The sequence below is a fragment of the Solanum pennellii genome, chromosome 2, assembly GCF_001406875.1.
Source record: "Solanum pennellii chromosome 2, SPENNV200".
NCBI lineage: Eukaryota > Viridiplantae > Streptophyta > Magnoliopsida > Solanales > Solanaceae > Solanum > Solanum pennellii.
In genome coordinates, this window is record NC_028638.1 from 59,741,798 (window position 1) to 59,763,858 (window position 22,061).

At 35.0% G+C, this 22,061-nt stretch overlaps 1 protein-coding gene across 2 annotated transcripts; it reads left to right on the top strand.

Moving 5' to 3' along the window:
* Positions 1-6,583: 6,583 nt before the first annotated feature.
* LOC107011100 (acetyl-coenzyme A synthetase, chloroplastic/glyoxysomal-like) lies at positions 6,584-21,771 on the top strand. Of its 2 annotated transcripts, none has more exons than XM_015210442.2 (18): positions 6,584-7,265; positions 7,348-7,491; positions 7,574-7,729; positions 7,846-7,968; positions 8,242-8,410; positions 11,447-11,529; positions 12,044-12,145; positions 12,219-12,307; positions 12,412-12,502; positions 12,872-12,985; positions 14,810-14,886; positions 14,985-15,063; positions 15,149-15,217; positions 19,174-19,349; positions 19,489-19,545; positions 19,804-19,894; positions 19,982-20,080; positions 21,374-21,771. In XM_015210442.2, the coding sequence occupies exons 1-18, from the start codon at positions 6,834-6,836 to the stop codon at positions 21,428-21,430; spliced, it is 2,208 nt and encodes a 735-aa protein (XP_015065928.1). In that variant the 5' UTR covers positions 6,584-6,833; the 3' UTR covers positions 21,431-21,771. The 2 variants fall into 2 exon arrangements, with proteins under 2 accessions (XP_015065928.1, XP_015065927.1); XM_015210441.2 differs by having other exon boundaries at positions 6,585-7,265; positions 21,358-21,771.
* The last annotated feature ends 290 nt before the right edge of the window (positions 21,772-22,061 follow it).

Sequence of the window (22,061 nt, forward strand, 5' to 3'; positions counted from 1 at the left end):
TATTTGTGGAATGCAGCGAACGTTCCGTCAACTTCAACTCAACAGTAGATCTAGCCAGTCTTCACTACCTTCGGAAATTCAGGGTGAGCTAACGCGTCTAGCTTGGACTGGGTCTTCTTCTTCAAGTCTTGATGCCTTGAACTTCCGGCATGGACTAGCTTTTTAGTTATTTTTGTTCTTAGACATTCTTAGTTTAGTAATTTGAGATAGATGTTCTTGTGATGATGACTTCCAGATTTTGGGGAATTAAATAGATGTTGATTTGTTTTATTTAATGAGTTTAAGTCTTCCGCATTATTTTCTGTTGATATATGTAAAAATGATAAGGGTTAGATTGGTTGGTTCGCTCACATAGGAGGGAAATTGTGGGTGCCAGTCGCGGCCCCGGTTTTGGGTCGTGACAGATTTTTGCATGAATCACATCTATTGGTATTTTAGATTCTTTAGTTGCATTTATATCAAAGATAATTGTTATCATTTGTCAAATTTGTTTTTTAAGAATGTTATTCAAAATGTTACGCTATAATTAAGTTTCAATATATTCAACCTCGAATGAGAATATGTTTTTTTTTAAAAAATTATTAACTCGTTTACTATATTTTAATCCATATCTTTTATATGAAATATAAAGATAAATAGATTCATATAAACTACGTAAAAATATTTGATAGATAATAAACCTCTTCATATATATTATGTGTATAGAATAATATAATTCAAAAGTTAATTAAATTGAATATTCTGATAATATGTTTTCATTTCAAATATACTTCTTGCATTCTCAAATCAATGATTGCACCTCTTTCTATATAAAATTAATACATGAACACCCCAAGATATATACTCATTACTTAGTATATTAAAATAATTTAAAATTTTAATCATAATTGTGTGTTTATTTAATCATACTCATATGAAAAGTTTTTATGTACAAAAATTTGTGTTTTATTGTTAAAAAATATATTAAAAATCAAATCAACTTATTTAGTCGTTTGTATTCATCTTTTATTTAAAATTTTCAAAAGATACATATTTAACAAAAATAAATTAATTTATCAAATGCATGAATAAATTTTTTGTCCTATTTTTCAATTTCATAAAATGTATATTAAATATTTATATTCACTATTTTATTTTGATCTATATTTAATTATACTTCAAAAGAGTTACAAAATATGATTTTCATAGTATATAAAATACAAGTATTCAATATTACAAAATATTTGCATGGAGCGCAATTAACATATAAGTAAACCAAAGCAAAAAGAGAACAATTTTGACTAAAAAATTTACAAAATCTTCAATCATGGGATCAATATTTTCATTTATTAGATTTTATTTTTCAATTACTTCTAATAAAACGTGAAATAAAAAATAGATAAACTAAAGTGGAATTAAAAAAACAATAAATAAAATAACAAAAACATGATTCATCAAATTATACTATTTTTTTTCAATTGTTATATATTTAAAGTAGGCATTTTTTATGAGTATAATGAATATAAAAGATATTAAGAACTAAATTAAAGTAAATAAAATAGAGTAACACAAATATATATCACAATAATTCACAAAAGAAAAGGAAAGAAAGTGAAGTAATAACAAAATAAGTTAATAGTAATAACAATAACTAAAGAGGTTTCTAGAAATATTTAATTTTCTCGTTATCATTCTTGATAGATTTTTGTTAGCGGGAAATTACTTTTTTATCCTTGATCATTATTCACTTCATATATAGAAAGATGTTTCTAGAATTATTTACTATATTTATCCATAGATTCTTGTTAAAATGAAATTACATTTTTACCCTTGGTCGTCCTACCATTTCACTCTTCTATGTAATAGAAAAATATCATTAGATTATTTTAAAGGGAAAAGTATATACCTTTCAATTTTGTCATTTGGAATATATATTTATTGTTATATAATTGGCTCATACATACATCTACAGTTATAAAATGAGCTCACATATACTCTCATTTAATTGAAGTGAAAAAATTAATTTCAAATTTATATTTTTTAGTTTTAATTTTCTTAAATTTTTTTTAGAGGTATATATGATTCTTTTAGCAAAGAAAGAACAAATTTTTCAATAAAACACTATCAATTCAAACGGAAATAATAATAAAAAAAAGATGGCCTGCAGTGCAGGGTGTGTGTAGGGTAATTTTTTCTAGATTTATATTTAAATTTATTTTATATTAGAAAATTATTTTAATTTGAGATACCGCATGTTATTATTTGATTTGTCATTTTACCACATCATATATATTTGTATTACACACACTTTCTGTTTTGATTATGTGTTAGAAAAATGTTTGATAGATATTTAATAAGAACATTTGATAATTACATCAACACAAATGATCAGCTAAATTAATACTAAAAATAAATAATTTTAAACAATAAAACAATATAATAAGTAATTCATAAAATTATTAATAATTCATGATTCATTGTTGCTATTCATATAGATTTGGTTATGGGGTGGTAAGGGATGTAGAGAGTACAATTTGTTTTTGAAGAAAAAACATAAAATTTCTCCCTAATTTGACAGCAGAACTTACTTTACTACTTTAACTTTACATATAATTATTTACTTCCCTAAATTTATAAGAGCAGTCTCAGGATGACAAGGGCATTCCACATGCGCCATGTCATCGGCACATCAATACCACATCATTGTCATGTTAGTGCCACATTGTTAATTATTTTAATTTTGAGTTTTTTATTCTTTTTTTTTGCTTTCTTAATTCATAACTTTAGAAAGGGGAAAAAAAGAAAAATTCATCCAAGATTTGTCAAGATTCAAATCGTCGTGATTGACACCCACATTATAACTCGGTGAGAGAACCACTACTAGCAACCAACCCAAGCAATAAATCTTAAAAACTAAGGCATTTAAGTTACGAAGCAATTTGAATAACTAAAGAAAAGGTTCCATTACTAATTAAAGATCAAATAACTAACTAACAATGCGGAAGATAAACCTAGAATTTGAAAATCAATGTAGCAAAACTAGAAATGAGAACCAAATCTAACAAAAATTTCCAGTGAACTATCTAACTACCTAAAACAAGGTCTAGGTCAAAAAATGATGGACATAGACTAAAGAGAATTTCATGGCATCCCAAACGATGTGGCTCACCCTTGAACTCGAAGCAATCATCGATCTCCTAAGTGAGGTCTGTCAACAGTCGTGAAGATGCCCTGTACTCAACAAAAATAAGAGCAAGTACCGAATCAGTACACAACCACCGTGTAGTGGTAGAATCACACGGCTATATCACTGGTATAACATAAACAAGCAATTACAACATTATAACATATGCATAAATATCAACATCTTCAATACTATCATAAACATCAACATCACAATTCACATGTTTCATCACATAGTTGGTCCTTGATACGCTCAAATTACACTTCCCTAAAGAAGTATAAGTGGTCGTATCAAGTAAAGAACCCAACTATTAGGTTGGGGTTGATCCCACGAGGAAAATGATTTAGACTTAACTTTGATGTACAATTACCTCTATTTAGTCAAGTCCTTTTCGAAAACTTGTAATTAAAGGGGGGGGGGGGTTTGTAAGACAAACGCGTTGCAATGTTGTGAAATTAAACAAGTAGAAAAAGTGAATTATTGGTATTTATCAAGTTGTGAGAGAAACTAGGGTATAAGTGTTCCCTATAGGTTCATAACACCATAATCCTAGCTATAACAACCCTTACCTTTACTTCATATTAAGCATCATATTCGATGTTTGGCGTAGTTATTACTTCGCACCAATCGAAACTAGCCTATTAGATAGTATCCACTAAATCTATGTCGATAACTCTTTTCCTATTAACTACCCCCTTGGTCCGAAAAGTAGCAATAAGGCAAGTTCTAACGCGTGCACTCGTTAAAAAGACTTCTAGATGAAAGAATTATTGGTACATGCATTAACCTATTAAAGAATTGTTATTTAGCTAGGTTTATTTTGTTAATCACCCATGGTTCCCATAACCCTAGTTGTGGATTTAGTTACCCATGCTTAAAGAACAGAATTCATAATTGATAAATAATAAATCATGAACTTACTTTGACAAATTCGAAGAGAATCCAAAAATTCAACTTGAAATCACACAATTATCTTGAAAATTAAATTCGAAAATTTGAATTAATGACAAAGTAAATCTCCAAGAACAAAAGTATGAAATTAGTAAAAGAATCCAACCCCAAAAACGAGGTTTATCGCCCTATTTGTAATAAAAAGAGTCCTAAATTAAAAAGGATTCAAAATAAGGAAAGTTTTGTCCAAAACGCTACTTCAATCGACGACCCCACAGACGGTCCGTCGGTCAAACGACGGACCGTCGACTGCCTCCATCGGTCCACACTTAGCATCTTTTCAAAGCCTGCACTTTGCATCTTCTCTGATCCAATCGATGGACCAGCAGCATGGTCCGTCGATGCTTATCATTGTTCCATACTTAGCTTTTCTTCAACATCGGATTCTGGGGCCGTCTCTGATCACATCGACGATTTGCCAGGACGGTCCGTCTATCAGTCGATGGACCGTCTATCCCTCCGTAGCCCAACACTTAGTCAGAATTTCCCAAGTTGCTTCCAGATGCCTGAACCTTTAATCGATGGTCACCACCTACGGTCCGTCGATGGCTTCGTGGGTCACTTCTGCACTTAATTTATCACAGCTTCTGCATTTTCGTTTTGGACAACTTTCCTGCAAAACAAAGAAAAATATATTAAAATTACTACAAAAAGGCTCTAGACACACACCAATCTTAAGGAAAAAGCATTGAAAGTACTTTGAAACCACGGTACATCAGTCCTTTCTTAGAACTCAAAGTCAATCTGTTAGCATGCCGGAACGTGACAATCCAATCTCATTTTTATGCCGAAACGTGACAACCGATCCCAATTAGTATGTCGGAATGTGGCAATTCGATCTACTATAGTTTGCCAGAACATGACAGCCGATCCCAATCACACATTATAATAACACATCAAGATCACACATTCAAGTCACGATTTCATGGTATCAATATTCAACCTCTATGATCAATATTGCAACATGCATACGTATACAAGTATTACAACAAAACAAAGCAAGTGTGTATCATACAATCATAGAATCACAACCATCATCTACCTCGAAACAAGCTTGAAACCCTATACATCTGGATCATTCCCTTTCTGAATCCGTTCCGCTTGTTCGTGGTCTACAACAACAATTTATATACGGGAATCAATAAGAAACACTAAATTCCCAGGAATAATAACAAACTATGAACCCTAATTCAAACCCATGATCCGAACTAGTCAATTTAGGATTAATTCTACTACAGAATTCTTCAAAAATTCCTTCTGTATCAATATTGACCCCAATTAAAATATTCTACGGATCGAAAAATAAGTTTGGGGAGTGAAAAGTTTACCTCTAGCTTCAAGAATGGTAGAAAACGAGTTGGAATAGCCCAGGGGTCGTCTCTTAACTCAAAAAAGTTAAGGTCGTTTAAGGATTTTATTTACTATTTAAAAATCCGTCATCCCGCTACAGCGACACCTATCCCGTTGTAGCAGCGTCGCTGCAGCGGCACAAAGTGAACCAATGAGCTCCGCACAAAAAAAAATCTCAAAATCCTTTAATTCCATCTCTGCCTCGCCCGCTACAGCAACACCCATCCCGCTAAGAATCCCGCTGCAGCGGAACGAAGAGAGGCAGTGAGCTTATAATAGATTTGCAATTTTTCCCTTTCACAACATACTCTTAGCCCACTGCACTCAAAAAGTGCCTTTAACACCATAGTCAATTCACAATGATCTACTTATCCAAATTCGATGCAGTAAAGTCATACGAATTCCTTAACGAGTTATCTATGCATTCGTATAATCCAATCCACCTTTACTCCACCCAATTGCTACCAGATCTCCCTACCCCTTGATGACTCCAAATTCCTCCAAATCTGAACAAGATCGAAAAATCCTAGTACTACGAAAAAAATTTTCGGCACCAATTTTTCCCCATTGACATCTCGTTACAAGATTATAAAAAAAATTAATTTTTTTAAAAAAGATCTAACTCCGCATATTCAAAATTCTCAAGACCATTTTCACTAAAAACATTCAATCTTTAAAGTCCTTTATCAAAATAAATAAAAATGAGAAAAGTTAGAAGTATCTCACTAGATTATGACCCAAATCCTATAGAAATATCTTAACTAAACTAAGGTCCCTTTTTTCCCCGCGCTTCGAACTTATTTTTTTGTAATTTTGTACACCTTTTTGACTTACGTGACATTCAAATATATTCCACGCACCTCAACTGCATGGAGTTACGGGGTGTACTAAATATTATTTTCTATAAAAAAATATTTTCTAAAATGAGGTTTTATAATATTTTATCGATATAACGTCTAATTTCATATGCACACTGAAATATTGAAAACAAATAATCCCAATAATTCAGTGTTCAGATTCAACGACAAGCTATTAATATTCAGATGTTTATTTAGATTTACACATTTAAATTTTAATATTCAGATACTTAATCTTCCGTGCTAAAATATCATATTGATGAAATTTCCTTTAATGGGATATTCTTCATTATCTTCTTTTCTTCATTGGCGGATTCATCGTATTATTGGACGAATTCAAAACTTTCTTAGCCGAGATTGAAAACAAAAGGCAATGTTAGCCATTTATTGATTAGAGTATGAAAACAACAAAAGAAGTTGCAGAGATTTTAATCCATTTTTTCAGCTTCATCATTTTTTCCAGTAGAAAACTAGTATTCCCTGCTAAATAGGGAAGCACCATAAAAATAGTTATGGAAGGAAGGATGACCCATCATAGCAACAATACCACTATTATTAACAGCACTAGCTGTATTTATACTTCAAAATCTCTGTTTTCTATCTCTCCCACTGCGAAGTCCCCGCTGAGCAGACCGTCAATCAGTTTCAAGAGGCCTTCCTTCACGTTCCTTACTCGCTTGCCGTCTGAATTCGGGGGCAGTCCCTTGGTGAGGATGGAAGACCCGTTCACTGCTTCCTTGTCGTCTGTCAGTCCAAGGAAGAACTTGACGACATCCAATCACTTGCGCCATGTGGAATCCATGGCCCACTTGCCTTCCGGAGCCGGCAGGATAACCAGATTGAATGCTCTTATCTTAGGTGATGCACTTGCTTCCGAGGAGGATGATCTCGTCTTTCCCAGCGAAGTTTTGTCTACCCAGGCTCATGTTTCTTCTCCTCAGAAGGTTCCTTCCAATACTCATCATCTTTCTTCAATCTATCTATTTAACACTTGCTTCCAATTAGACCCTTCAATCTTCTGTTCAGTATTTGGAGATGTATCAAAGGTCGGTCCACGATCCCTCAGGATTCTGGTCTGACATTGCATCAGAATTTTACTGGAGAGAGAAATGGGGCCAGCAGGTTTACCATGAGAATTTTGATGTTCGAAAGGGGAAAATCAAGATCGAGGTCAGTGACCTATCCATTTTATTTCTCATAAACTTGTTACCAACTTTTGTTTTTCTTAGTGTCTGTCATTGTTTCTTAACAGTGGTTCAAGGGTGGAATGACAAATATCTGCTACAACTGCTTGGATAGAAACATCGAGTCTGGAAAGGGTGACAAAACAGCAATTTACTGGGAAGGAAACGAACCTGGTCTTGATAGTTCTATGACGTACAATCAACTCTTGGCTAGAGTTTGCCAGGTTTTCTTTTGCATTCTACGTCCTGTTCCACATACAAACTTATATATTTTTATTTTTCCTCTTGTAAAACAATGTGCAAAAATATAGTAGAAGTTTCTAATATTATTTTTTACCAGCTAGCAAATTATTTGAAAGATGTTGGAGTTCACAAGGGTGATGCAGTTGTCATCTACTTACCCATGCTTATGGAGCTACCAATTGCAATGCTTGCTTGTGCTCGTATTGGTGCCATTCACTCGGTAATAGCTAGTCTAATTTATATTCTCTTTTGTTTCAAATTGAATGTTCGCTCCCCTTTTTGATTTAAATCTTCATCATCTTTGGACTTGTTTTTTCATTTAAATTTGGATTTTAAGTTATCGTCCAATTTCACTCCATAAAATTGTCAAATTGATTCTTACTAAGTGAACAATGACCTTTAATTTGAACAAACAACATTTCATATCTTACTCCTTTTAATCACTAGATACATAGGGTAGGAAACATCATAATCCAGCTGTTTTATGCTTCAGGTTGTGTTTGCTGGTTTCTCAGCTGAATCTCTTGCTCAAAGGATCATAGATTGCAGACCAAAGGTTGTCATAACATGCAATGCTGTTAGGAGGGGGTCCAAGATTATTTATCTCAAAGAAATTGTTGATAGTGCCCTTCTAGAATCTGCTCAGAAGGGCATCGTTACAGGTGAGAAGATAATCGAATCTCTATTCGATTCATTTAATTTTCTCCATATTTTTATATTGCAATTTGTATCAAATACTTATTATAATTTGATGAGCCAATTTTTGTGCGCTTGTCAAACCCATCATTATATGTTCATTGTCATTATCTTTTGTTGACAACTTCAATTTTCGTGGCTGTAAATTGGGATTATCGCTAACAAATTAACTAGAATATGATTGCTTACCATAAACCATATCTTTCCAAAATTTATTTCACAAATGAAAAAGTGAACTTTCATGGTGCAGGTAGTAATTTGCACCAGTCAAATTTCTTGTATATTGGTTAGTAACTCACTTGTCTACTCGTAAATCAAATTGTCGTACCAAAAAGTGGAATATTTCCTACTAGCACTTACGTGGGTTTTGTGGATGTAAAGAAATAGGAGAGATTTTGATGGGTAAATAATGACTATGCACATTTCAGGAATAACCTTTCATTCCTAATTTCTTTTTGGTGCACCCACTAAATTGCAATGTGTACAGAAGATTGGGTGTTGCTTGTGGAGATCCATATTATGTTGTAGATTCTCTATTTTTTCATATACTGCTCGTATAGAGGACATCTGAGCTGATGGTCTTTTGGAAGCAGTTTCTTTACCTCTACGAGCTGCTGGTAAGGTCTGTGTATATTCTACCCTCCCCTCACTTGTGGCCTGTAGGATTCACTGGGTATGTTTTTGTTACTTGTATAGAGGAGATTTTCAAATTGACAATAAAATCATCTACCTCATTACAAATAAGTATCATAGTTTTTTATATAGTGGTGAAGTTTTGGGATAGTGGCGTCTTAGTAGATTATTGATTGGATGTCAAGCGATGCATTGTGATTTCCATTTCCTGATTAAACGGGCAAATTAATCCATGTAAAAAATCATGTTACCAATTTCAAAAGAATTAATCCATGTAAAATATCATTTCGCAAAGTGGAGGGTTTAAGAGAACAAGATAGGATCTTGGACTGTCCAACTTGATCAGTCTGATCGTCATACTTGTACAGGTCATAATTATGTCATATATTGTTTGTAATTTACTAGTTGTGCTTTAAACCATCAGCAAAAGGGAGATGTGTAGAGTTTACATTCACAACATAAGTCCAAGGAGTTACGATATTTCAGCCTAATTGAACTAATGTTGATTGGTTGGACAACATTTACTCTTCAAGTTGAAGACCAATTAGAATGTTATTTGCACAGATACTTGGTCATATCTGACACACTGATGGTAATTTAGAGTAGCAAACAGTATTAGCCCCTGTCCAAGATGTGGCATTACCCATTTGGCCTGACGTTGCTCATTTCTCTTGGTTTATCATTGGGGATGATGCAAATATTGGATGAGAAGACTTAATAAAGAAGAACGGAGAGCTAATAACTGGCAATGGCAGTAAATGATTCTTCATAAAGGGGTATACATATTTTGCTTTAGGTTAAGTCTCATGAATGAATTGAGACCAAATTATTGAACATCAACATACAAATAAAGAGAGCATCACAAGTGGTTTAAACTGCTTTAATAAGCATGAAGCAGAATATAAACATCTCTTATGCGGTAACAAACTCTGGAATATATGCTCATGAATCTCTTTGGAATCACTGGGTGATGCTATCTACTTTGAAGGCTGCCTTATCATCTGCTGCTTCTAGAAAGTACAGAAGCCTATTGAAAAACTATGGATAAGCAAAAGGAATGTTGACTTTGAATATGCTAAAGTGCTCCTGAATATACATGACATAGAGGAGTATATAACACTCAATCGGAATAAGTAGTCCATAGTGAGTTCCCCTGAGAGTATCTTCTGGTTGATGATAGTCGGCTACTTTCTTCGATGTGTTTCATTTCTTTTGAGTCTTTCAGCAGTCGCTGGATCCATCTCCACCAATCAAACTCAAAAACACATTCCTTCCTCCATTCAGCCCAATGGGCAAATAAGGCAAAAAGCTTTTTTCAGATGAATGGCTTGATTCTACTTCTTTCACTTTCTTTAGCTATTGGTCACTAGTCTAACTAAATAATAGTTATATATATATACTTCCTCTCTTTATCTTATCCTTATCTTAATAAAGGAACTTAATAACTAAACTTCCCCATTGTCTTTATCCTCTTGTTCTGAGCCTGCCACCTATCGAGCCAAACAGAGCCTTTCGCCTTAGGTGCGATAGCTTCACTCTTAACCCGCATTATCTGAGAAAAGCATAGAAACCCAATCATACTCAAAAGAAGAGTTTGATCCTGGCTCAGAAGGAACACTAGCTATATGCTTAACACATGCAAATCGATTGTTGTTTTCGGGGAGCTGGTCAGAAGGAAAAGAGGCTCCTAGCTAAAGGTAGCTTGTCTTTCCCAAGAGGTGAGAAGAGTGGAGAACAAAGTGACAAGGACAATTTGCATTAGTTGGGGCGTCATATACTAGACAACGGGAGAGAATGTTAACAATGTGTTGCTTACTTGCCTGATTGCGTGCATGCTATTAATGGATTCCTTTTCTTGTAGAAAACCATGTATGTGTGTAGGATTTTTTATTTGAGCATTCACTTTAACGAAAAACAGACCAACCCTCTAAAAAAGGACAAAGCTTCAGAGTCTTCTAAGGAAGCTTGCCCGCGGCCAAGATAGGGAATTGCTTCTGGCCTACAACTCTCTTTACTGAGAGAGATTCCATCCATATCCCTACTAGTGATTTCTCTATCATTCAATCATCACTTGTTTGGCAGCTTAAACTAGGCTCCACTTTAGAGATAGGTTTTTTGTCCACAATAGTAATTGATATCGTTGAGGGTGAAGGAAGGAGGCCGGTGTAGAAACTTAGCTGATTATACATCTTTTTTTTTGGTTGTATAACTAAGAAATCACCGAGGGCCAGCTAGAGCACAGTTTGAAACTCTGGACTATGCACCCAATAGTTATCTCTTTTTCATTAAGTGGAAATCTATTTTTACAACAATGTTTACATTACAACGGTTTATAGGTTTCCATCTCCATTTCTTATTTCACCTTGCAGATGTGTGTTTGACATATGAAAATGAATCAGCAATGAAAAAGGAAATGACTAAATGGACCAAGGGGCGAGACATTTGGTGGCAGGTTAGCAATACCTAGCTTAATTAGAGAATTGATACCCCTTTAATTTTGAAGCTTCTGTAGTTGCAGAGATCTCTCTCAGACATACCTTTCTTACATTCTGTTGTTCTTCATAGTTAGGATTCATGTAAATATTTTTCATTTTCTAATTGTAATGTCGATTTCTGCAGATGTTCAGCAGAGTTATTGCTTGCAAGATATATGTACAAATTTTTTTAATGAGCATGGTTGTCTGGCAGATATATTAAGTAATTGTGGATTCTGTTAATGAGCACACAGTTATGTTGGGTGTCACAACTGCAAACATTTTTTATGTTTTTCATTGCTGTCTCTCCTTATTTTTTTGGATGACAACTCTTTTCCTTGTATGTGTCTTGACCTTATTTTTATAGTCCAATGTACATGACAATTGTATATCTGGACCATACAGTCGATATTAGGCTGCTGAGCTCTTGTATTCCTTCTGGATTTCACTTCTAATTGATCAGTTGAGTCCAATTTTCTTGCGTAATTCCAGGATGTTATTTTGAAATATCCAGTAACATGTGATGTGGAGTGGGTTGATGCGGAAGATCCCCTTTTTCTGCTCTACACTAGTGGGAGTACCGGAAAGCCTAAGGTTTTATGCTTCTTGGAGTTGCACTCTTTGTTTTCACATGTTTAATGTCTTATATTGTTCATTTTATTTAAAGGGTGTCTTGCATACAACGGGAGGATATATGGTGTACACTGCTACTACATTCAAGTATGCATTTGACTACAAGCCGACAGACATATATTGGTAATTCCAAGAACTAGTCTTTCTTCTATACTTTAGTTCATTATTCTAAAACTAGGTCAGAATTCTTGAAATGCATTTTCCTTGGATATTTTCAATATTTGTAGGTGTACAGCTGACTGTGGTTGGATTACTGGGCATAGTTATGTAACCTATGGACCTTTGCTAAATGGAGCAACCGTTGTGGTTTTTGAAGGGGTATTTATTTTATTATTACCAAACATAACCCGTTTGTCCCAATATATCTTGATTAAGTGAAAGCATTTAGCAAGAGTAGTTTAAATAAAAGACAAGTTTGAATAATTTAATTTCAGTTTTCTTTCTCTTGTATTTCCATTTTTTCTATAAATTAAATAGTTTTATTAATAATGAGAAATATCTCGTATACGAGCAGATCGCCAAAAGGTAGAAATTCTAATACATAATATGATTTTCCATGAAATACTCACAATCTTTAATACAAATTGGGAACGACATACGGTTTGATGAAAATGTGTAACCTTGTGAAGGCAGGGCTTCCACTTGCCTAGCATCTTCTTTCTAACATTTTGTTATTTTTATTTGTAGGCCCCAAACTATCCTGATGTCGGGCGTTGTTGGGATATTGTTGATAAGTATAAGGTTTCAATATTTTATACAGCTCCAACACTGGTGAGATCTCTGATGCGTGAGGGAGATGAGGCAAGTATATGTCTACTTATTTTCATTGATATCTAGATGGTTGTTTTCGGTACTGCGAATGTACTTTTTTCGTTGTATGTAGTTAGAATTACCATCGTTTAAAGGGCAATTATAGAGCTGGTCTAGTGGTTCCGCAAACAACAAGCACTCATTGGCTTTGTACAAGAGCTTAAGTCCTATTGAGGTATCATGTAGGCTGTAGCATGCATGAAAAGCCTGAAAATATAACTCACGGAAATGGACAAATCTATTTATCGGGTGTTCTTTTTATAATTAAATTTAGAAAAAGAAAAGATTGATTGGCTTGGCATTCATGATTATCTATATACTTGAAGAATTGATTTGATGGAAAGGCATTTTATATTTGTCCATGACATATAGTTTCTTGTATCTGTGGCACTTTTGTGCTTTCGTACGAGTTCACGAGAAATTTGCAATATTGGGTAATAGAGATCTTAACAAACTACTTCAACTCTTACATGAGAAATGAGTTCTATGCGAATATTTCATTGAAGATAAGTGATGGGAATAGGATGAGTTTTTGGAGACATGGATGGTGGTGGAACAACATTTTGAGAATTACAATTCCAAACATCTAAGAATTTCATGCACAAGAAACACATTAATCGTACAATTATTGAGTCCACAATGGATAGAAGTGATTTAAGATTTTTGGGGTTTAGGAGAAACTTGCAAAATTGGGATGTTGAAGAGTTTCATATTTTTGTCGATTTGCTTCACCAACAAAGAAATTCATTGGATATTCAAGATGTATGGAGTTAGGGGCGTGGAAGTGAAGAATTTTTTGTCAAGTACGAGAAGCTTTTGATTAAGGATTCAACTTTTTGACATATCTTGATATGGATCCTTAGGGCACCGAGAAAGCCTGTTTTCTAACTTGGTTAGTTGTGCAAGGAGTGATCTTGATAGTAGACAACTTGAGGAAGAGGAAGGTTACTTATGTTGGTGCATCATGTGTGAAGAATCAACTAAAGATGTGAATCACCTCCTCTGTATATTGGATAACATCTCGTTTGTGGTGGGAAATTATGAGATAGTTCGAACTCGAGTGAGTGATGAGAACACTGTGAAATAAACAATGTTTGACATGGGATGTTGCTCCGCTGGAACTTATATGGACTATGCGGAGAGAAAAGTAGGAGAGCTTTGTGGGAGTAAGGATTTCGTACACTTGAGGAATAGCCCCTTATCCCTTATTTCTTCATGGTGCTCCCACGAGGATGTATAGAATATTGGGTGTCTTTTTTGAACCACATTTTTTCTAAAGGTTATCTTTTTGGTATACTTGTATATGGGCATGTTTTGTTCTTCTTTTAATGAAATTTATGACTTTATCTAAAAAGAAAAGGTAAAGGATTTCATCTATTAAGAAAGATACTTGGAAATGAACAAAACAAGGAAATGTCAATGTAATCTTTCTAAAAGAGTGGAAAGATAATTTACCTTATTCATCCTTGTGTATCCCTCGTTTAATTGTATGTCCTGCGTTGGATCCTCTGAAAATGCACTAAAGGGTTCAACATGCATCCGTTTGTATTTTTGAAGAGTTCGAGCAACATAGACTACAGATGATTGGGTGTTATTCATATTAATTCATGCTTTGGTATGAAAATTTTATGCTTTATATATGCACCTTGTCTGTGAGGTGTTCCGTTCATATAATAATATACTTATTTTATCAAATAGAAAAAAAAATCCATGCTTTTGCTTTTGAAAACATTGATTATAACTTAATATCAACAAATACAAGTGTCATAGCTTTTATATATATATATATATATATTTGTTTATTTGACTTTTCAGCATGTCTCTCGATATTCACGCAAATCTTTACGGGTGCTTGGAAGTGTGGGTGAGCCTATCAATCCAAGTGCATGGAGGTGTCAACTATACATATATATCTCTTGTGTGTTCTTTTTCCTCTAAAATAAGACATCCACGAGTTGCCTTCTTCAAGTTTCTGTTTGTCTTTGAGCAGGTGGTTTTTCAATGTGATAGGTGATGCAAGGTGCCCCATATCTGATACATGGTGGCAAACAGAAACCGGTGGTTTCATGGTATCTCAGTTACTGCTTATTTCATCATTGTTATCACTCACTGAAGAATTAATATCTTACTTCAATCTTAATTATTTCCTTCTAGATTACTCCTTTACCAGGAGCGTGGCCGCAGAAACCTGGTTCTGCTACTTTTCCTTTCTTTGGAGTCCAGGTACCTACTTGAGACAATAAAGTAATAAACAGATCATCAAGTATGATTAGCAGCCAATCTTTTATTTTGTATTGTAGGAAGAGAAAACACATAAGAAAAACCTCTAAACTTGGCAGCACAACTTACTTTAGAATTGCCTCATCAAGGTAATCAATATTCTTGGAGTGATAAGGGTAGTGAGGGAAGAATATATTCAAAAATAGATTGGGTTCTAATAAATGATGAATGGTTGATAAGTGTGCCCTCAAGTATGGCGTCTTACTTGCCTGAAGGCATTAGTGACCACTGCCTGATAAAGATAACTCTAACTGAGGAAAGGTTAAGGATGCAAAGATCTTTTTATGTTGTAATGCATGGGGGCAAGCACCACAATTCCAAAGTTTGGTGAAAGATGGTTGGGGAGTGACTATTCAAGGGTGTAAAATGTTCCAGGTAGTGAGGAAATTGAAACTATTGAAAAGAAGTCTAAAGAAGTTGAATCTCCAATTTAATGGCATAATAAAGAGAGTAGACCAGAATAGGGAGATGTAAAGAAGGCTCAAAAGTTGTTACATGAGCAACCTCTTAATCAGGAGTTTCAGAAAACGGAAAGGGACAGTTATGCACAATTTAAACATATCTCATACCTAGCAGAGGTGTATTTGCAGCAACAAAGTAAAGCTACATGGTTGAAGTTAGGGGATGACAACACGGGATATTTCCTCTCAGTGTTAAAGCGTAGAAGATTAAAACTGGCAACTACTCAATTGAAAGATGAGAGTGGCTTGACCTGTCCTTGGAATAAATCATCAAATGCAGCTAATTGAGCCATTCACTGAAGATGATGTCAAGCAAGTCATGTTTAAGATAGACAATACAAAAAGCCCTTGTCCTGATGGCTATGGTAGTGGCTTATTTAAAGAGGCATGGGGAATAGTAGGGGAGATATAACAACAGCAGTCTTGGAGTTCTTCCATACTGGACACCTACTGAAACAAGTGAATGCCACTAACATTATATTCATTCCAAAAGTGGAGGCATTAGAGCAGGCAAGTCAGTTTAGACCAATTGCATGTTGTAATGTAATCTACAAATGCATCTCAAAAACGATTTGTACAAGACTGAAAGGAGCCTTAAATCATTTAGTAGCTGATAATCAAGCAGCCTTTGTGCAAGGAAGATCAATGATCCATAATATATTGATTTGTCATGACTTGTTGAGACATTATAACAGGAAGACTACTCCTAGATGTTTGATGAAGATTGATCTAAAAAAGGCATATGATATGGTGAGCTGGGAATTCCTAGAGGAAGCATTGCAAGGGTATGGATTTCCTCAAAAAATTCATCAGATGGATCATGATATGTGTGTCAACTCCCAAATAACTGTCAAAATTAATGGGGAAGGCTATGGATATTTTGAGGGGAAAAGAGGACTGAGACAAGGGGACCCTGTATCTCCTTTACTATTTGTACTAGTTATGGAGTACCTCTCAAGGCTGCTGAAGAGTATGTCATATCTGCCAGATTTTAGATTTCATCCTATGTGCAAAGATATCAGGTTAAACCACTTGGTTTTTGCAGACGACTTAATGATCTTCTGTAAAGGACATATTAAATCTACAAGAGTCATGGAAGCTTTGCTACATTTTAGTGCTACCACTGGGCTTGTGGCCAATATGGAGAAGTCTAGTCTATTCTTAGCAGGTGCGAATGACAATGTGAAAGAGCAGCTCCTGGAAATTACTGGATTCACACAAGGGGTTTTTCCCATTAGATATTTGGGACTCCCACTCACATCAAAAAGGTGGGGGAAAATGGAATGCCATCAGCTAGTTGATAAAGTAACGAGCAGGATCAAATACACCTATGCAAAACAACTTTCCTATGCAGGCAGACTTCAAGTAATCTTGGCAGTCTTGTTCTCCATATACAATTTTTGGGGCTCAGTGTTCATCCTACCTCAGAGTGTAGTGAAGGAGGTGGATAAGAAATGCAGAGAGTATTTATGGGGAGGTAACAAGAAAAAAGGGAAGTGTCGTTGGTTTCCTGGGAGAAAATATGTTATCCAAAGAATCAGGGTGGACTTAATATAAAAGGATGTGGTAAATGGAATGTAGCCTCTGTTGGAGAGCTTATATGGCAATTGGTTATGAGTAAGGAATCATTATGGGTGAAATGGGTGCATGAGATTTATACAAAAACTGATACAATCTGGACTCACAAAACACCAGCTGATAGTAGTTGGTACTGGAGGAAAATCAACTCCCTGAAAAATATGATGCAATACTGGTATACGCAAGGGCAGTTCAACCTTACAGCAAACGGGAAGTATTCAATAACAAGTGGATATAATGCTCTGATAGGCAAACAAGAGAAACTTGAGGTGGCTAAATTAGTTGGAACTCTGTAGTACTACCTAAGCAGAGACTTTTTTTGTGGCTAGCAATGCAAAATAGATTGCTCACAAAGGATAGGCTGATAAATATGGGAGTAGCTATAGAATACAGTAGATGCTGCCTGTGTCAAAATGGAATGATAGAGTCACATAAACACCTATTTGTGGAGTGTGATTATGTTGCAAAGGTGAGCGCTGAATTATTACAATGGGCCAATATCTATATCCCTGCAAGAGAGGTAAAACCTACATTGGAGATGATAAAGTTGAAGCATTGGAAGAAGTATAAGAAAGAGGTGGTGACTGCTATTTGGGGAGCAATAGTGTATCTCATCTGGAAGGCAAGGAACTGGAAGCATTTCAAAGGAGTACAAATACAGTATTTTGAGACAGTGGAGGGAATAATTCGAGATATTACAGTGAGGATAGATATGTATAAGAATACTAAAAGAGCATATAGATGTAGGAGTTTTTGGCAGAAATTATGTAAATAGTTTGAGTTGATGAGATCACTCCTCTAAGCAGTGAGGTCGGGATGCTCTTAGTTTGTAGTTTTTAGTTTGTTAATGGTAATTTTCATTTAACTTACTTTAGCACTTAAAAATACCCCCTTAACAACTTTGAAGTGATTTTTTCCACCCTGAGATCATAACACCGCTCTCACCAGCCACATCATAGCCACGTAAGCGTCGCATCATAACCATGTAGACACCACAACATTAATTTTTATTTCTTTTTTACTTATTCACGATGATTTCTCAAACACTTTTTAAAATTAATTACACCAATTAATTAATTTATAAATACATACCCCTCCTCTCTTTCTTCTTCGTTGTTGTTCACAACCTTCAATACTTTCTTTTCTTCTTCTTCTTCTTCACTATTCAACATTTTTTAAAAATAACTTTAAAGAAGAAAATTCACTATAATATTCACATTATCTTCATCGAACTATGAGAAATATTTAAATGGATCAAAATGGTTCACTCAAAATTCAAGGAAGTTTACATTTGCAAAATCGACATCACTAATATAGACTGAAATCGACGTCAATAAATTGACATTGGTATTGAATTTTACAAATTATTAAGGACTAGTGAAATGAAAATTGTGGATAGAGGTGGGGATGAAGATGGAGGAGGAGGTGTTTCAATGGAGAAAGATGTGTATTGAGGAAGACAACAAAATAAAAGAACTTTTTTTCAAAGAAAGTAAAAAGGGGACCCACAAATTTCATTTACCTCTAAATAACAAAACTTACATATTTTTTAAAGAGTTAATATATCAAGAAAAACTATTTAAACTATTTGTTATATATTGACCAATAAAAAAAGGCCTGCGTGGGAGCTTACAAAATTCAGCCTTTTCTTTTTCGCGCGCTTTTAGTTGAGTACACTCGCTCTCTCTTCCAGTCATCCCTTAAGGGTGTGTTTAAATCAGTTGAAAGATGTTAGGGGGTATTTAAACGCCTGTATAGTTCAAGTGCTAAAGTAAGTTGTGCTGCCAAGTTTAGGGTGGGGTAGTTATGTGTAAAACTGGAGTCATGCAACATTTGATCATGATGTCTAAAATCATGCAGCCAGTAATAGTGGATGAGAAAGGTGTTGAGATTGAAGGTGAGTGCAGTGGGTATCTGTGTGTGAAAAGCTCGTGGCCTGGGGCATTCCGAACACTTCATGGGGATCATGAGAGATATGAAACCACATATTTTAGTGCCTTCCCTGGATATTATTTCAGTGGTGATGGCTGCAGCAGGTATTTTCTACTGAAGTACACTCCTTGTTGTCTATATATGTTGTCATAAGGGACGTATAAGCATAATTGGTTTTCCTTCTGATTACTTGAAGCTTTTCTGACTGATTTTTCCTTTTTCATGTTCAAACTTCTGTTTCAGGGACAAAGATGGTTACTACTGGCTCACTGGAAGAGTAGATGATGTGATTAATGTGAGGTATAGTTTGCATATGAATTTTCATATTCTCAGAGCCTAATTAGAGTTCGAAAGAATAAGAGGAACAAAGGAAATTCCTTTGGGAAACTGCATGGGTAACTTTCAATTTTGAAAATTTGAAATGTCGTTTATGCTGGAAGTAATCTTTAATAGTGCTAATTCAATTGGAAGTGAGTAGTTTGCAGGTACTATTTCTTATAGCTAGTTTAACTGGTAGTTGTACTTGTTTATTGTATGAAGTATTTTTAACACATGCAGTGGACATCGTATTGGCACAGCCGAAGTGGAATCTGCTCTAGTTTCACATCCTCAGTGTGCTGAAGCAGCTGTGGTTGGTGTGGAGCATGAGGTACTTTCATGGTCTAGTTCTCTTCCGAGTTTAAATGGAATTTTCCCTTCTCTACTCTAATCTGTTCTTTTGGAGTCTGCATAAAAGGTTAAAGGACAGGGGATATATGCATTTGTTACTATAGTCGAAGGTGTTCCATACAGCGATGACCTGCGAAAAAGTCTTGTGATGGTTGTTAGGAATCAGGTATATTTATTCCATTCTCTCTGGCAATTCAACATGTGCTTATTGTGTGTGTTTCCCTTTTTTTTTATGGATAAGCTACTTGAATACTATCTACTAACGGGGCAAAAATTGCTAATAAACCCTCCAAACTTAATTGAAAATGAAAACAATAAGAAGAGAAAATCTAGCCATGGGACTGAAGCTATGACTTTTACAAAGAGTGTTTGTGCCAATCTTCAAGCTTTAAGAGTCTCGTCTTTCCATTGCAATGTTGTTGGGACCATGCAATGGAAAGACGAGTTTTTTTTGTGTTGCTTTTCTCTTCTGGAGTTTCAGTACCGAAAGAGTAGTTGGCATAAGTAATCATCTCCTTGACGGGTCTGACACTAAAACCCGTGGTATTGGATAGGATATTTGAAAAAAGGGTTGCGTTGGATTTTTGGAGAAGATAAAATGAAAACCAAAGGAATTATTAGTTTTATTCCTTTGGGGAGTTACCTTATTTAAACATACATGCACTTGTACAAACACCAAGGTAGAAAAAAAAGAGAAGGTTAGAGAGCACTACTAACGAGTCCTGGTTTTCGAAAGACAAAGGGTAAACCTATCACGACCACCATGAGGCTTCAACCCATGACTAGGGATGGCAAATGGGAGGGGCGGGTATGGGTTGAACCCGTAAAGTCTTAGCCCGCTCAGCCTTGCATAGATTATTTTTTCTTGCCCCACCCCCTCCCGCTCCACATAAACCTGTCCCATCCCGCATAGCTTTAATGTTCTTTTGTACCTATTTGAATAACATGAACTATTCAATGCCGGCACCTGGAAGATTAAAATATCACCAAATTGACTAAAAAATCATTAAAAGCACTAACATCTTTTAACTCACATTGTTAATTGTTATATTTGTAACAAAAAAAACAAATTCTGCACAAATTATATGCACAGACAAGACCAAAAATGATTATGAACATATATTTCCATCCAACTCCACATATGGAAGAAGAAGAAAACCCTAACCCATACCCGCCCCGCAAAAATACCAACCCGCACTGCCTCACAAACACTATTACCCGCTCCGTTTTGCGCCCGCTCCGCTCCATCGCGCCCGACCCTACCCACGACCACAAGGTTAAGAGCCTTACGCTTTGCCAACTAAGCTAGATGGTCAATTTTTTAATCTGATAATTATGAATATACAATTTTTTACTGCATAATCTACACTAGCATTCTCCCTATATTTTTGAGACTGCATGAAGTTGTTACCACTGCTTGAAGTTTCCCATTTTACATGTCAGATTGGGGCTTTTGCAGCGCCTGACAAGATACATTGGGCACCAGGTCTTCCAAAGACGAGAAGTGGGAAAATAATGAGAAGAATTCTGAGGAAAATTGCTTCCAGGCAGTTAGATGAGCTTGGGGACACTAGTACACTTGCAGACCCAACTGTGGTTGATCAGCTTATTGCACTTGCTGATTGCTAAAATAACAACTTCTAAATATAGTGAAGTTAGAGGTTTGGCTGACTGTACTGGTAGAGATTGGTATTTTGTTTCTGTTTTACTGTGAGTACCTTTTTCCTCCAAATTTGAAACAACTTATGGTTGACACACTTTTGAAGATCAGGTTACATTTAAAATCAAGAAATAAAAAACCAAGATGTGGATTTTCTTTTCAATGTAATTTTGGTTTACTTGTGCCACTTCTCATCACTTTCTTGGAAATATTATTTATTTTCATTAGAGCTCTAGAATCTAGATAAAAAATTACTTCCTTCATTTTAATGTATGTATTTGCTTAATTTTTCTTTTTAGCCAGTTTCATATCGCATAGTCAAACGAGAATATACTCAATATTGTATTTAAAGGATCAAAATAAACCTATTTTCATTTTTTTTAAAAAAAGATAATTTTTAACCCAAAACTCTTACATCTGTGTACACATTTTTCTCTGTGTACAAAAGGTACTACATTTGTAGTTTACCCTTTTTATATATATATAT

Coding starts and splice junctions, on each gene's coding strand:
- LOC107011100 (XM_015210441.2), top strand. CDS start 6,834: ATGGAAGGAAGGATGACCCATCATAGCAACAATACCACTATTATTAAC. Junction 14,887..14,984: donor ATCAATCCAAGTGCATGGAG/GTGTCAACTATA, acceptor GTCTTTGAGCAG/GTGGTTTTTCAATGTGATAG. Junction 19,895..19,981: donor TGGTTGGTGTGGAGCATGAG/GTACTTTCATGG, acceptor TCTGCATAAAAG/GTTAAAGGACAGGGGATATA.